Raw genomic sequence first — 13,200 nt, forward strand, 5'->3', positions numbered from 1 at the left:
AGAGCTCTCAGGCTGTGGGCTGGGGTGAGGGGCTCTCCCCTGAGAGAAGGCATTAAGCTCTGCATTAGACAGCAAGGCTGATGGGGGCAGGCTGGGGTGGGCTTGGGCCTCTTTTGACATTCTGGCCCAGAAGCAGGGTCCCCAAGGGAGAGGCTGTGCTTGCCTTGCTGTCTGTGCCGTTGTCTTTTTCTCGCTGCTTGTCTTAGGTCTTGTGTGGAGTGGGGTGTAGGAAGTGAGAAACAGGAGTGGGACTAAGGAATGCACCTCTGCACCTGCACTGTGGGGGCTGGTACAAAAGGGTAAGAAGAGAGGTGTGCTAATGTGGGGTGTCATCAGAATGTCCTCTCCACCTCTGCCCTGCCTTAGTGGGAATTCCATCCTCAGGGATTCTTGAGTTCCATTTTAGGTGCCGCCTTGTTCAGATAAGTCAGTGTTTGTCTTTGCCTCAATTTTGCCATCTGTGGGAATAATTATCATAGTCAATTGCTTTAGTTGCCATGAAAAGGAATGAGTGATGAATGACATGTAAAATTCATCAGATTTTTCATGATTTTGACCAAGTAATTGCATTTACAGGAATGTATTCCTCCCAAATGCTCATCAACCTTTATGCAATATTGTTTATAATTGGACAATATCTAAGCAGCCCAGGGATACCAGTCACAGGGAATCAGGGAGAGAGTGGTCCAGTAACTTGGTATATCCAAATGAAGGGACACTTCATGGCCGATCGGAATCTTAGGTGGAAAATACACCGTGTATGATATTGTAGAAGGAGGGGGTAACATTTATGTCTCATTCATCCTCTTCAGAACCTTGCAAAACACTTTGCACATAGTAAGTCTTCTGTAAACATTTGTTGAATTATCTTAAGTATATAAAAATAGTTTCCAACAAAAACAGGCTTGAGGGCAAATATTTCAGAACATTAAAAGGAGTTATTTCTTAGTGATGGGATTATGTATGACTTTCATTTTTTTCTTTGTTTTGGAAATGGAAAAATATTCAGTAATGTGCATAGCACTCTTCTTTTTCTTTTTTTTTTTTTGAGATGGAGTCTAGCTCTGTCGCCTGGGCTGGAGTGCAGTGGCTGGATCTCAGCTCACTGCAAGCTCTGCCCCCCGGGTTTACGCCATTCTCCTGCCTCAGCCTCCCGAGTAGCTGGGACTACAGGCGCCCGCCACCTCGCCCGGCTCGTTTTCTGTATTTTTAGTAGAGACGGGGTTTCACCGTGTTAGCCAGGATGGTCTCAATCTCCTGACCTCGTGATCCGCCCGTCTCAGCCTCCCAAAGTGCTGGGATTACAAGCTTGAGCCACCGCGCCCGGCCAGCACTCTTATTTTTATATGCAATAACTTTTATTTATATGTTGGCTATTATGGATATTATATGTTGCATATTATGTTTGTTTATAAAAACAGATGTCTTTAAAAAATGAAAACACTGCAGAAAAGTATAAAAAAGAAACTGAGGTCACCTTGAGTCCTACCACTTAGTGGTGACAGCTATTACTATGTGGCACACAGCCCCCAGCACATTCTGTATTCGTGTGTGTGTGTCTGTTTCTACATAAGCAGTGTGTTAGTCCATTCTCACACTGCTAATAAAGACATAGCTGAGACTGGGTAATTCATAAAGGATAGAGGTTGAATTGACTCACAGTTCCACATGGCTAGGGAGGCCTCAGGAAACTTACAATCATGGTGGAAGGGGAAGCAAACACATCCTTCTTCACATGGTGGGAGCAAGGAGAAGTGCAGGAGAACGGTCCTTTATAAAACCATCAGATCTTATGAGACTTATTCACTATCACGAGAACAGCACGGGAAAGACCTGCTCAGACGATTCAATTACCTCCCACCGGGTCCCTCCTATGACACATGGGGATTATGGGAGCTACAATTCAAGATGAGATTTGGGTGGGGAAACAGCCAAACCATATCAAGCAGGTTCTTAGAAAAGGGTTGCCTTATGACCTTTTCCCATGTTCTGTGTCATGCACAACTTTCTTTGTCAAGACAAGCAGATCTGTGCCATTTTAAATGGCTGCATGACAGATGGCAGTTTCGCAGCTGTGCTGAATTCAACCAAGCAATGCTCTACTAATGTCCATTTCACTTGTTTAAGATTTTTCCTCTTATAATCAATGCTGACATATTTTTATAATAGAAAAACAACAACCAAAAATGCCTTTTGGTTTTAGGTTTGGGGATAAACATTTCAGCCCAAAGAAAACCAGCCCTGCTTGGGAAGAGAACCACTTTTAAAGAGCTTCATGATGACATTCTCAGTGTTTGAAGAAAGGCCAGGGTGCAGAGCGAGCAGGTTGGGGTGCAACACAGTGAGGCTCAAAGTGGCTGTTTCAGGAAATAATATTTAGTTCATTGAAAAATGACCTTTACATTGAGCAGAGCCATCTCATTTGGAGAAGGTGTCCCTGCAGCGTTTAGGGTGGGGAGGCGGCTCTGTCAGGGGCTCTCACCAATAGCTTGTGTTAGCTTGGGAAGGCCTCAGGCCCCTCTGAGAGATCCTGTTAGGAAAGTGATGAGGAGAAGGGAATGAGTTTTTGCAGCTGCTTCTGAGGATCAGGAGCCAGGCCCACGGGACGGGCAGCGAGAGGATGCGTTTAATGTTGAGACAGCCTGACCTGGTAGAAAAAGCCTGGCCTGCGGGTCAGATGGCCATGGGTTCAGATTTCTGTTCCGTCAATGACTAGCAGGTGACCTTGGGAAGGCACCTAGCCTCTTAGAGCCACTCTCATCTGTAAGAGGTGCACAGTTACTACTTTTCTGCATGGTGCTTAACGCCAGTTCCTAGATGATGCAGAAAAGGAATCCACGTGTTGTTGATCTTAGTGGAAGCAACCCTAGAACATCACCCAGACCAAACACTTTCTTTCTTTCTTTCTTTTTTGAAATGGAGTTTCGTTCTTGTTGCCCAGGCTGGAGTGCAATGGCGCGGTCCTGGCTCACTTCAACCTCCACCTCCCGCGTTCAAGCGATTCTTCTGCCTCAGCCTCCTGAGTAGCTGGGATTACAGGTGCCCGCCACCATGCCCGACTAATTTTTTTGTATTTTTAGTAGAGATGGGGTTTCACCATGTTGGCCAGGCTGGTCTTGAACTCCTGACCTCAGGTGATCCGCCTGCCTCAGCCTCCCAAAGTCCTGGGATTACAAGTGTGAGCCGCTGTACCCGGCCAGACCAGACACTTTCTAAACACCTGGAGGACAGGGACTTTGTTTCTCAAAGTAGCTTGGACTTGGGTTGAGCTCTTGGCCATACCTAGAACTTTTGACTAAAGTTGGCTAAGTGAGAAGACTGGGCTGTAGGTGAACATGGGGCGTGTGTGTGCGCCTGCGCGTGAGAATGTGTGAGCATGACAGTGTTGAGGAAGAGGTGGAGGCAAGCGGGAGCTGCCCCAGGGAGATAGATGGCAGAGGGGACAGCAGGAGTGAGGCCTGAGGGAGATTCTGCTGTGGGGGGCTCAGTGGGGGAGCTTTCTGGGGTAGGGAGAGCCTCACTCCTGGAATGGCCTGCCTTGGTGAGGCTGAGTGAGGCTGGGGGGGGGCGCAGACAGCTCTTCAGGTGGGTCCAAGGTGGCCTTGGAAGGAAGAAGGGGCCCGGCAGCCCGGCATGGGGTGAGAGGAGGAGCCGTAGGCCTGGCCCCAGGACCCAGATGGTGGGGGTGGCCTCCCTTCCTGGCCACCCTCCTGCTCACTGCTGCAGGACTGGCCTCCTGGCAGGCCTGCCATCCCCCTGACCCAGAGCCTCCGCTGGCCCTCGGTTTCTTCTCTGCTTGCTCTCTCCAGCCTTCTGTGATCTGGCCCGCCTTCCCCCAGCCCTGCTTCTCACAGCTTCCAACTCTCTGGCTGTCTGCTGCCCCCTTCACCCCTCAGCTACTCCAGGCCTGATGCAGTGTGGTCCTCGAGGCACGTCTGCTCCCTCCCGGTCGTGTGCAGTTCTTCCTTGTCTTGGAGCCTCAGCTTGAGTCCCGTTTCCTAAGTCCTTTAAAATTGCATGGCCCTCGGTGCTCTCTCTTGCTCAGAATACGGACAGCTCGCAGGAGCCAGTGCCACAAGACGATAACACTGGTGTCCCCATGGGGCCCTTTGCAAGCGCAGGCCATGCCCTTTACTTGCTTATACCCTGAGCTGACCCTATAAGTTAGACACAGTTGTCGTCCCCATTTTATAGATAAGGAAACTGAGGCTCAGCGAGGATTCTACCTGAATAGCCTCTCTCCTTGACTAGTTTCCACATTCTTCCCTGGGTGAATGGCTCATCTCTCCAACTAGACTGAGCTGCATTAGTGGGCAGAAACCACGTTTTCGGTTTCCACAGCACTCGCAGTGGTGCACCCTGTGCCCTGCAGTTCCAGTGGGTTGGATGTCAGCTGCAAAGAGGGCCCAGCTTGTTGGGCCTTGACACAGACTCAACTCACAGAAGCCTCCAGCCCCAGTGATGAGATGACTGGCTGATCCAGCGGGGAGGGCACCTGGAGCAAAGCCCCTGGCCTGGGGGCTCACCCTGCTCACCTCACTGCTTCCTTCTCTCCTTCTTCCTCCAGGGAACTCAATGGCAACAACATCACTCGGATCCATAAGAATGACTTTGTGGGGCTCAAGCAGCTGCGGGTGCTGTGAGTATGGGGTGCTCCCTCCCACCCCGCCCCCAGCAATGCCACTGTGGTCCTGGGCAGGGCCCTGGCTGTGGGTGGTAGGGTGGTGGACTGGCTGGGCCCCTCCACTGTGGAGTCGGTCTTGGCAAGACATCCTGAGGGGTGTCGGATGGGGTGATGTTGAGTCTTGAGTCTTAACTCGTCATAAGATCTGACGTCCTGTGCTCTCAGGGTAGTGCAGGGATCCTAGGACCTCAGTTCTTTCAGAACTCCTGCCTCCGCAGTTCTGAGGGTCTTTGGAGGAGCAGGGACCTCATGACCAATCGTCTCTGAGGTCAGAGCTGACAAGCCGCTGGGCAGCGATCTGCTCCAGAGCCCCCTGACCTGTGCCCCTTCCCAGGCTCTGGGTGTGCCCCTTCTGAGTCTGGGGAAGCCCAGGCTCTGTCCAGGGATTCCCCTCCCCTCTGCCCCCAGGCCTCCAGAGGGAGCCTCTCATACTTCAGGCTTTTGGAAACAAGGCAGAGAAAGAGAAGTGTCTGGTGGCGTTTCACCCCCTGCCCTGCCCCCAACGTCATCTGAGGCCCATGCAGGGGCACGCAAGCCACCTGCTTGCGGGTGGAGAGGGACAGATGCAGTGGGAAAAACATACTTGACTATCTCAAAAGTTATCAGGCAACAGTCAATCTGTTGGTGAAAAATGCTGCCCCACCAGCCGGATGCTCTGGGTTTCAGGGCACGTTGGCGGCAAGGGGACGCAGAGTTCCACAGAGCCAGGTGGTTCAGTTGGCGTGGGCACCCCACTCTTGTCTTCAGCAGATGGGGCCAGGCGGGGTGGGGGTACAGGCAGAGAGGGTGTTGTCTGCCAGTTGTAGAGTGTGTTGCTGCCTGTGTGGGCTCTGCCCAGTTGGCACAGGCTCCCCTCTCCCGATACTGGCCGGTCCCCCCTGTTCTGTCCCTTGGACATGTGCCTTCAGGGCCCAAAGAGGCCAGGGCACGTGCGCCAGCAGCTCAAGCCAGCCTGTGCTGCCTGCTGCTGGGCCTGGCTCCCTGGAGCCTGATTGGAGCGGAGACATGGTGCTTGGGTGCCCCGCGGCCTTCTGCCCTGGCAGACAACTTCAGAGGGTCGGGGGTTGCAAGTGTATTTTGCAGTGAGGTAAGATGCTGGGAACCCTGAGGAGCCCATGTTGGCGAATTTGCAAAGGTGTAAGGAAACTGGGTCTGCTCAGCCCACGCGTAGGCCTGTTTGAGGCTTGGGCATGGCTCCTGTCTTACTCCCTTGCCAATGCTGCCCTGGCAGAGGTTGCCTCTGCCCCTCCGTCGTGCCAGCTGTTGCTAGCAGCCCTTGTCCCACACACCTGTAGCTGTCCTTGTCTCTTTGCTTCCCCAGGCAGCTGATGGAGAACCAGATTGGAGCAGTGGAACGCGGGGCTTTTGATGACATGAAGGAGCTGGAGCGGCTGTGAGTCCTGGCAGGGTGCGGGCCAGGAGGGCGGGGGGCTGGCACGTGAGGGAACTGGCAGGCCAAGCTGCTGCCAGGGATGAGGGGCACTCAGGGGAGGGGACCCCACGCTCAGCCTGCCTCCTTCAGCGGATGGAGCCAGGAGCAGCTGCAGCTGTGAAAGTGGTCACAAGGCATGGTCACAGAGAAACCTGGAGTGGGTCCCTACCCCACATTCTCCATGCAACTGTCCCTGTTGTTTTTCCCTGAAGATATGTGAGGCCAAAAATTTACATAATAATACAGAGGAAGTGAAATTTCTTCCTGTCATCTCATCCTGACATAACTGCTGTCCATTGATTTGTGTGTCCTTAAAGGAAGCTGTGGTGTGCCAAGCGGACCCATCAGGGAAGCCCCGGGGGATTGGTGTCTTAGGTACACAGGGCCACAGTCCAGAAATGTGAAGGTGGAGGCGTGTTCTGATTCACATGGTTTGTTGCTGAATAGGGCTTTTAAGTTTGAAAATGGGTCTTGATCAAGTTTTGCATTTCAGTTTGGCAACGATGAAAAAAAAATGGTGGGGTGAGGTGGGGGATGGGCACTCATATTCACGGTGGTCGCCGATCGCTTCCTTCTGAAAGTGGACTGGCTGTAGGTGTTAAGAGTCCTAAAGTTCATGCTCTTTGAACCAGAAAGTCTGTTTTATTTTAAGGAAATAATCAGAGACATGGCTAAAAATTATATATCAGGATATTAATTGCACTTTGTTATTTATTTATTTATTTATTTTTGAGACCAAGTCTTGCTGTGTCTACCAGGCTGGAGTGCAGTGGCATGATCTCGGCTCACCACAACCTCCACCTCCCGGATTCAAATGATTCTCCTGCCTCAGCCTCCCGAGTAGCTGGGTATACAGGTGCACGCCACCACGCCTGGCTAATTGTTTTTGTATTTTTAGTAGAGATGGGGTTTCACCATGTTGGTGAGGCTGGTCGTGAACTCCTGACCTCGGGTGATCCACCTGCCTCAGCCTCCCAAAGTGCTAGGATTACAGGCATGAGCCACCACACCCAGCCATTGCACATTATTTCAATAGAAAAAAATTGGAAATTCATTCTAGTGGATACATAAGATATAAAATCACATTTCTGAAGAACAGTTAAGGCCATGGGAATGTGCTTGCAATATAATGTTAAATGGAAAAGATAAAAAATGACAATAGTATTACTAAAATCAATTTGCATGTAGATAGAATACAGGAGGAAGAAGACAACTGGAACCACTGACTCTCATTATAGTGAGTGGTGGATTATAGGTAACTTTATTTTTATTCTTTGTGTTTTTCTCTTTTAATGAATTTTCTTATGACAAGTTTATTATTATGATTATAGCTACCACCACTCTATGCTAGGAACCTGGGGCAGCTCTTTGCCTTATATTATCTCATTTAATCCTTAAAACAACACTGCTCTAAGTGGTATTTCACAGATGAGAAAGAGAGGTACACAGAGATCAAGTCACTTGTCCCCAGTTGTGCAGAAGAAGGGATTAGAACCCAGATCATTTTGCCTTCAAAGTCTGAGCTCTTAATGAAGATGACCTGACACCGCACCTTTCTTTTTTTTTTTTTTTTTGAGACAGAGTTTCACTCTTCTTGCCCGGGCTAGAGTGCAGTGGCACGATCTCGACTCACTGCAATCTCCGCCTCCCGGGTTCAAGCTATTCTCCTACCTCAGCCTCCTGAGTAGCTGGGATTACAGGTGCCCGCCACCATGTCCGGCTAATTTTTTATATTTTTAGTAGAGCCTAAAACTAAAAAAAACCACCAAAAAAACCAACTAAAATTGTTGTTTTAGTAGGTTTTACCATGTTGGGCAGGCTGGTCTTGAACTCCTGACCTCAGGTGATCTGCCCGCCTCAGCCTCCCAAAGTGCTGGGATTACAGGCCTGATCCACTGTGCCCGGCCCTTTCATTTTTATATTAAAGAAAATAAGATATTAAATAAAAGGAAAAGAATACGATTGCCTCGTTGCCTTCCTACAGCCTGGAAGAAAGCAAGGCGATCTTTCTTTTGTGTTCCACATCCAGGCCTCAAACGAAATGATAAGAAGCCCACAGCTAGACCAGATGTCGAATGCTGCATTTGTTTTCTTTAGAAGACTTAGAACAAAATACATGTTAATGACCTGGCTATAAGGGGCTGATCTGGACCTGACCCAACCTGGCTCCACCGCCGGTGCCGGGAAGGAGGGGAGGAGGGAAAGGGTCTGGGGGGTCGAGACATGACCCCAGTGGGTGAGTGACAGCTTCAGCCCTGCAGGCACCTTCCGGAGTGGTCAGTTCAGTGGCCTCCCACTGAGTTGTTGGAGACCAGTGTTGCATCAGTTAATCATAAAAGGTGATTAAAGTGCAGTCATTAAAAACCACACATACCAGCCAGGCGCGGTGGCTCATGCCTGTAATCCCAGCACTTTGGGAGGCCAAGCGGGGGTGGATCACTTGAGGTCAGGAGTTTGAGACCAGTCTGGCCAACATGGTGAAACCCTGCCTGTACTAAAAATATGGAAATTAGCCAGGCACAGTGGTATGTGCCTGTAATCCCAGCTACTCCAGAGGCTCAGGCAGGAGAATCACTTGAACCCAGGAGGCGGAGGTTGCGGTGAGCCGAGATCATGCCGCTGCAGTCCAGCCTGGGTGACAGAGCAAGATTCTGTCTCAAAAACAGTAGCAACAACCACAAAACCCCACACACATCTTAGACATTTCATTTTATGTTAAAACATAGAAATGTGCATTTACTAACCCCTCTTCTTTTTTTTTTGGCCAAAGTCTTTCTCTTTGGTGTGAAACACTGGAGTTCTTTCTGTGTTGTTTGCCTCGCCTAAACCACACACATATACCATGTTTATGATTTTTGGTTTTGGTTTCTGGAAGGTGGAGTGAGATTTTCCAAAGGGCCTTGGGAGCAATCTGGGGGAGTATTCCTGATTTTTAAAGTGACACCCACCCCCCTCCGCCACCGTCTTTTACTTAATTCAAGAGCCGTTTAATTATCAGCTTTCCTTTCATCGAATCTTTCTAAAGCATTCCACTTAGTTTTCATAGAGATGACTCTTTTTCCACTAGCATTTCATTCATTTATATAATAGGTAATTAAATTACAGAGTTAGAATGACAAGTGCCTCTGGCATAAATAGGTTTGGGAGTGGACATAACTGGTTCTTGTGAGCAGTTACAAACTCCAGTGTAGATGCAGCAGTGTGCAGTTGAGCTGGCTGTGAGGGATCAGGACTTTGTGGCCTCAGCGAGTCTGCAGCTGGAGAGGAGTGGAGTGTGCCCGGTCACCCTGGGAACTGGCCTGGCACCGTACAGTGGCCAGGATCGTACCATGGGAGCAGCCAGGATGGGGAGTAGAGAAAGGCAAGCTTCAGGATCCCACATCTACCATTCAGTAATGACTTGGGCGAGTCACTTACCTCTCGGTGTCCCTATTCTCTCATCTTTCAAAGATGAGCAACTCAACAAAGTCAGCAAACCTATCTTGGGTACCTATGAAGAGCCAAGCCACGTGGCAAAGTGGTGGCAGGAAACCTTTGTGAGGGGTGTTTGTTGGGAGTCACAGGGTGAGTGCATGAATGCTGTTGTCACTTTCAGGAGAAAGAGGCCCACCTTTATGCTCTGCTTTCCCGCCTGTGATGAGCTCATGCCCCTAATGCGTTTGCCCCTTGCCTGGCACATAGTAAAGGGCTGATTATGACGGTGGCCACGACTACTGTTATCATTCTCAGTAACCTTCATGTCCCTCGCCATGTGGAGTCCCTTCTTTAGTGTCCTTTAATTTTCCATTTTAAGCTAGGCATTGAATCATTTTCCTCCTAAATAATTTTCAGAAGCAGAAGTCAGAAAAATGAGAAAGGCTTGAGGGGAAAACCAAACCAAACCAGTGGTTATGAGTCAGTGTAAATACAGGATTAATTTACTGGACCAAGGATAAAGAATTTGGAGCTATCTGATGTCTACTCCTGTTGCTTTAAGGATTGTATTGGTGTTTTTTTCCCCCCAAGGCAATGAAGTGTTTCCCTAGGAGCCTGCCCTTAAAAGTAAACTTCCAGTGGGTCTCCAAAAGTTGACTTAATTGTCTGTACCATGGGGAACATGGCAGTGCCCAGTGTGGTGGCAGTGGCCTTTCTCACATATTAGATAAAGGACAACCTTCTAGGAGGTAACCACAGACCAGTTACTGCTGGCTACGTGGAATTAAGGTTTTCTCCTTCCCTCTGGAAGAAAGCTTTTGGCTGAGATGGCTTATCATACAGTTGTCCCTTGGTATCCATGGGGGTTTGGTCCTAAGACCCCTCAGACACCCCTGGGGCTACAGGCCTGGGCTACTTTCCCAGTTACTTTTTTTGTATTTTTTGTAGAGATGAAGTTTCTCTTTGTTATTTCTCTTTGTTACTCATGCAAATCTGAAGCCCCTGGCCTCAAGCAGTCCTCTCATTCAGCCTCCCCAGGTGTTGGGATTACAGGCAGGAGCTATTTGACATGCTTTTTTTTTTTTTTTCTTTTTGAAACAGAGTCTCACTCTGTTGCCCAGGCTGGAGTGCAGTGGCGAGATCTCAGCTTACTGCACCCTCCACCTCCCTGGTTCAAGTGATTCTCCCACCTCAGCCTCCCGAATTGCTGGGATTACAGGTGCACACCATCATGCCTGGCTGAGCATACATTTTTATTAATGATAAAAATAATCAATAAAGCTGTTTTCTTTTTTTTTTTTTTGAGACAGAGTTTTGCTCTGTTGTCCAGGCTGGAGTGCAGTGGCGCAATCTTGGCTCGCTGCAACCTCTGTCTCCTGAGTTCAAGCGATTCTCCTGCCTCAGCATCCCGAGTAGCTGGGATTACAGGTGCCCGCCACCACACCCGGCTAATTTTTATATTTTTAGTAGAGATGGGGTTTCACCATGTTGGCCAGGCTGGTCTTGAACTCCTGACCTCAGGTGATCCGACCTCCTCGGCCTCCCAAAGTGCTGGGATTACAGTTGTAAGCCACCATTCCTGGCTGCTATTTTCATTTTGAAAAAAGACCCAAAGCAAACAATAAAAAAAAGTGAAACCTCTGTTAAACCAAATGTGGATGAAATCAGGGCTGTGTGGCCATTAGGGTATGTCTCCCATTTCAAGTATAGTCAGGTTTCCAACTCACAAAGGGAGATAGCATTGGAATCAGTGCCTTAGAAACCACACAGCGCTTGCAGATGTGAAGTGATGATTATGATGGCTATGGGAAGAAATAGTGGAAGGAGAGGTGCTGGTGAGGGGCTTCCACAGACGCTCTATGCTTATCCTCCCCACGTGCTGGGGGGTGGAATCTCCACTTTACAGATGAAGAACTGAGGCCCAGAGAAGGTAATTTCCCTGGGATGCCACATGGACCCTGTTAGGTTTTGAATGCTGGACCTTCTGCTTCAGAATCCGCCTGGTGTTTTCTGAGAAGTCCTTTGGATTTCCTGGCCGTCTAGGTAATTTCCAATTCTTCTTCTCTTTTTTAGGCGACTGAACCGAAACCAGCTGCACATGTTACCGGAACTGCTGTTCCAGAATAACCAGGCTTTGTCAAGACTGTGAGTGACGTTCTGTGGCCAGAAAGTTCTCCCTGTGGTTTTGTCTCTCACCCTGTGGGAGGCACAGTGTTAGGTCAGTGGGGCCTGGATGTTCCCATGACCTTGACCCTGTGCTCCTCCCCTGGCAGGAATGGTCCAGGGCATCAAAGGCCAGGCCCTTTCTGTAGGAAGGTGCTGTGCAGGGTATTTCTCCATCGCAAGCACTTGGAAGAACCCACAGTTCATCCAGATTTGTGAGCTGCCACTGACGGTGTGGGTACAAGGGTATTCTGCCAGCAGGCACGCTTGTGGACGGTGATGCCAGCCTTTACAGGGGCTCATTCTTACCCATCTCTCACTGCGCCTTTGGTAACCAGCCTGGAGCTGAATATTTACTCATTCAACTAAGCCCTTCTTGAACCTATTTCTGTTTTCAGCTCTTTCTACCTTTTAGGGTCATGAGGTCTGTAAGGTTATTAACCATGGTCGTATTTTTATTTGCTGTCAGTGTACTTCTTTCAAGTTTAAAGGATAGTTGCTAATTCTGCTGCACCATGATTTGCCACATGTGTCTGTAATTTTTCTACCATATATTTCATTTTATGGGAATTGGGTTGGACAAGACCTTTTAGATTATCTAAGGAATCTTTTCTTCAGCTCCTTAGCATATGGTCCCGCAGTCTTTGCTTGGCTACTTCTAGTGATGGGGAGCTCAACAGTTCCGCAAACAATCAACTCTATCACTGGACAAATAAGTAAATTAGAAAATTTTTAACTCTGGGCCCTAAATCTGCTCTCCAGTAACTTATATTTTTCTTAGCTTTGCTTTTTATAATTACCTAGCTTTTGAAGAGCTGTCAGATTTTTGAATTTTGAGTTGTGAGGTTTTTTAGTTCCCTTAATTATTGTCGTTAATAACCTTAAGAACCACTGGCGGGGCCTTCTGCATGCCTGGCACGGCACTACTGGTTCGTCCTTGAAGGAGCTTATGGGTCAGTACCTAGGTAGAGAAAGGGGTAATAAGCAATGTAGGGAAGACTGAGGGGTGTGGGTTGGGTGGGAGGTGGCAACCTAGGGTTACCTGAGTGCTAAGGGGTCTGACCATGGGCTCCTAGAGTCGGGGGCTTGATTTTGTTTCCTCTGATTAAACACAGCTAGTTCTTTCTGCCTCTGCCATGATTTCTAGACCTGTCTCCAAGCCCAGTGATCTCCAGAATTTGTTGTTGATCTTACCTTCAAACTTTTATTTATTTTTGAGATGAGATGTTGCTCTGTCACCCAGGCTGAATACAGTTGCACGATCTTGTCTCACTGCAGCCTCAACCTTCTGGGCTCAAGCGATCCTCCCACCTCAGCCTCCAGAGTAGCTGGGATTCCAGGTGTGCACTACCACGCCCGGCTAATTTTTACATTTTTTTGTAGAGACAGGGTTTTGCCATGTTGCCCAGGCTGGTCTCAAACTCCTGGGCTCAAGCAATCCACCTGCCTCAGCCTTCCAAAGTGCTGGGATTACAGGTGTGAGCCACCGCGCCTGGCCAGGCTTTTA

The 13,200-nt window shown here is 49.0% G+C and overlaps 1 protein-coding gene across 1 annotated transcript in view; it reads left to right on the forward strand.

The window, feature by feature from the left end:
• The window catches only part of LOC117069257 (slit homolog 1 protein-like), a 130,289-nt gene that overhangs the window by 17,500 nt on the left and 99,589 nt on the right, over nucleotides 1-13,200 (forward strand). The window contains exons 2-4 of the mRNA XM_033187268.1: nucleotides 4,568-4,639; nucleotides 6,006-6,077; nucleotides 11,604-11,675. Coding sequence (XP_033043159.1) covers nucleotides 4,568-4,639; nucleotides 6,006-6,077; nucleotides 11,604-11,675 — 216 coding nt within the window. The remainder of the gene's footprint in view (nucleotides 1-4,567; nucleotides 4,640-6,005; nucleotides 6,078-11,603; nucleotides 11,676-13,200) is intronic.

This window comes from Trachypithecus francoisi, unplaced genomic scaffold, assembly GCF_009764315.1.
Source record: "Trachypithecus francoisi isolate TF-2019V2 unplaced genomic scaffold, Tfra_2.0 Contig01579, whole genome shotgun sequence".
In the NCBI taxonomy this organism is placed as follows: Eukaryota; Metazoa; Chordata; class Mammalia; order Primates; family Cercopithecidae; genus Trachypithecus; species Trachypithecus francoisi.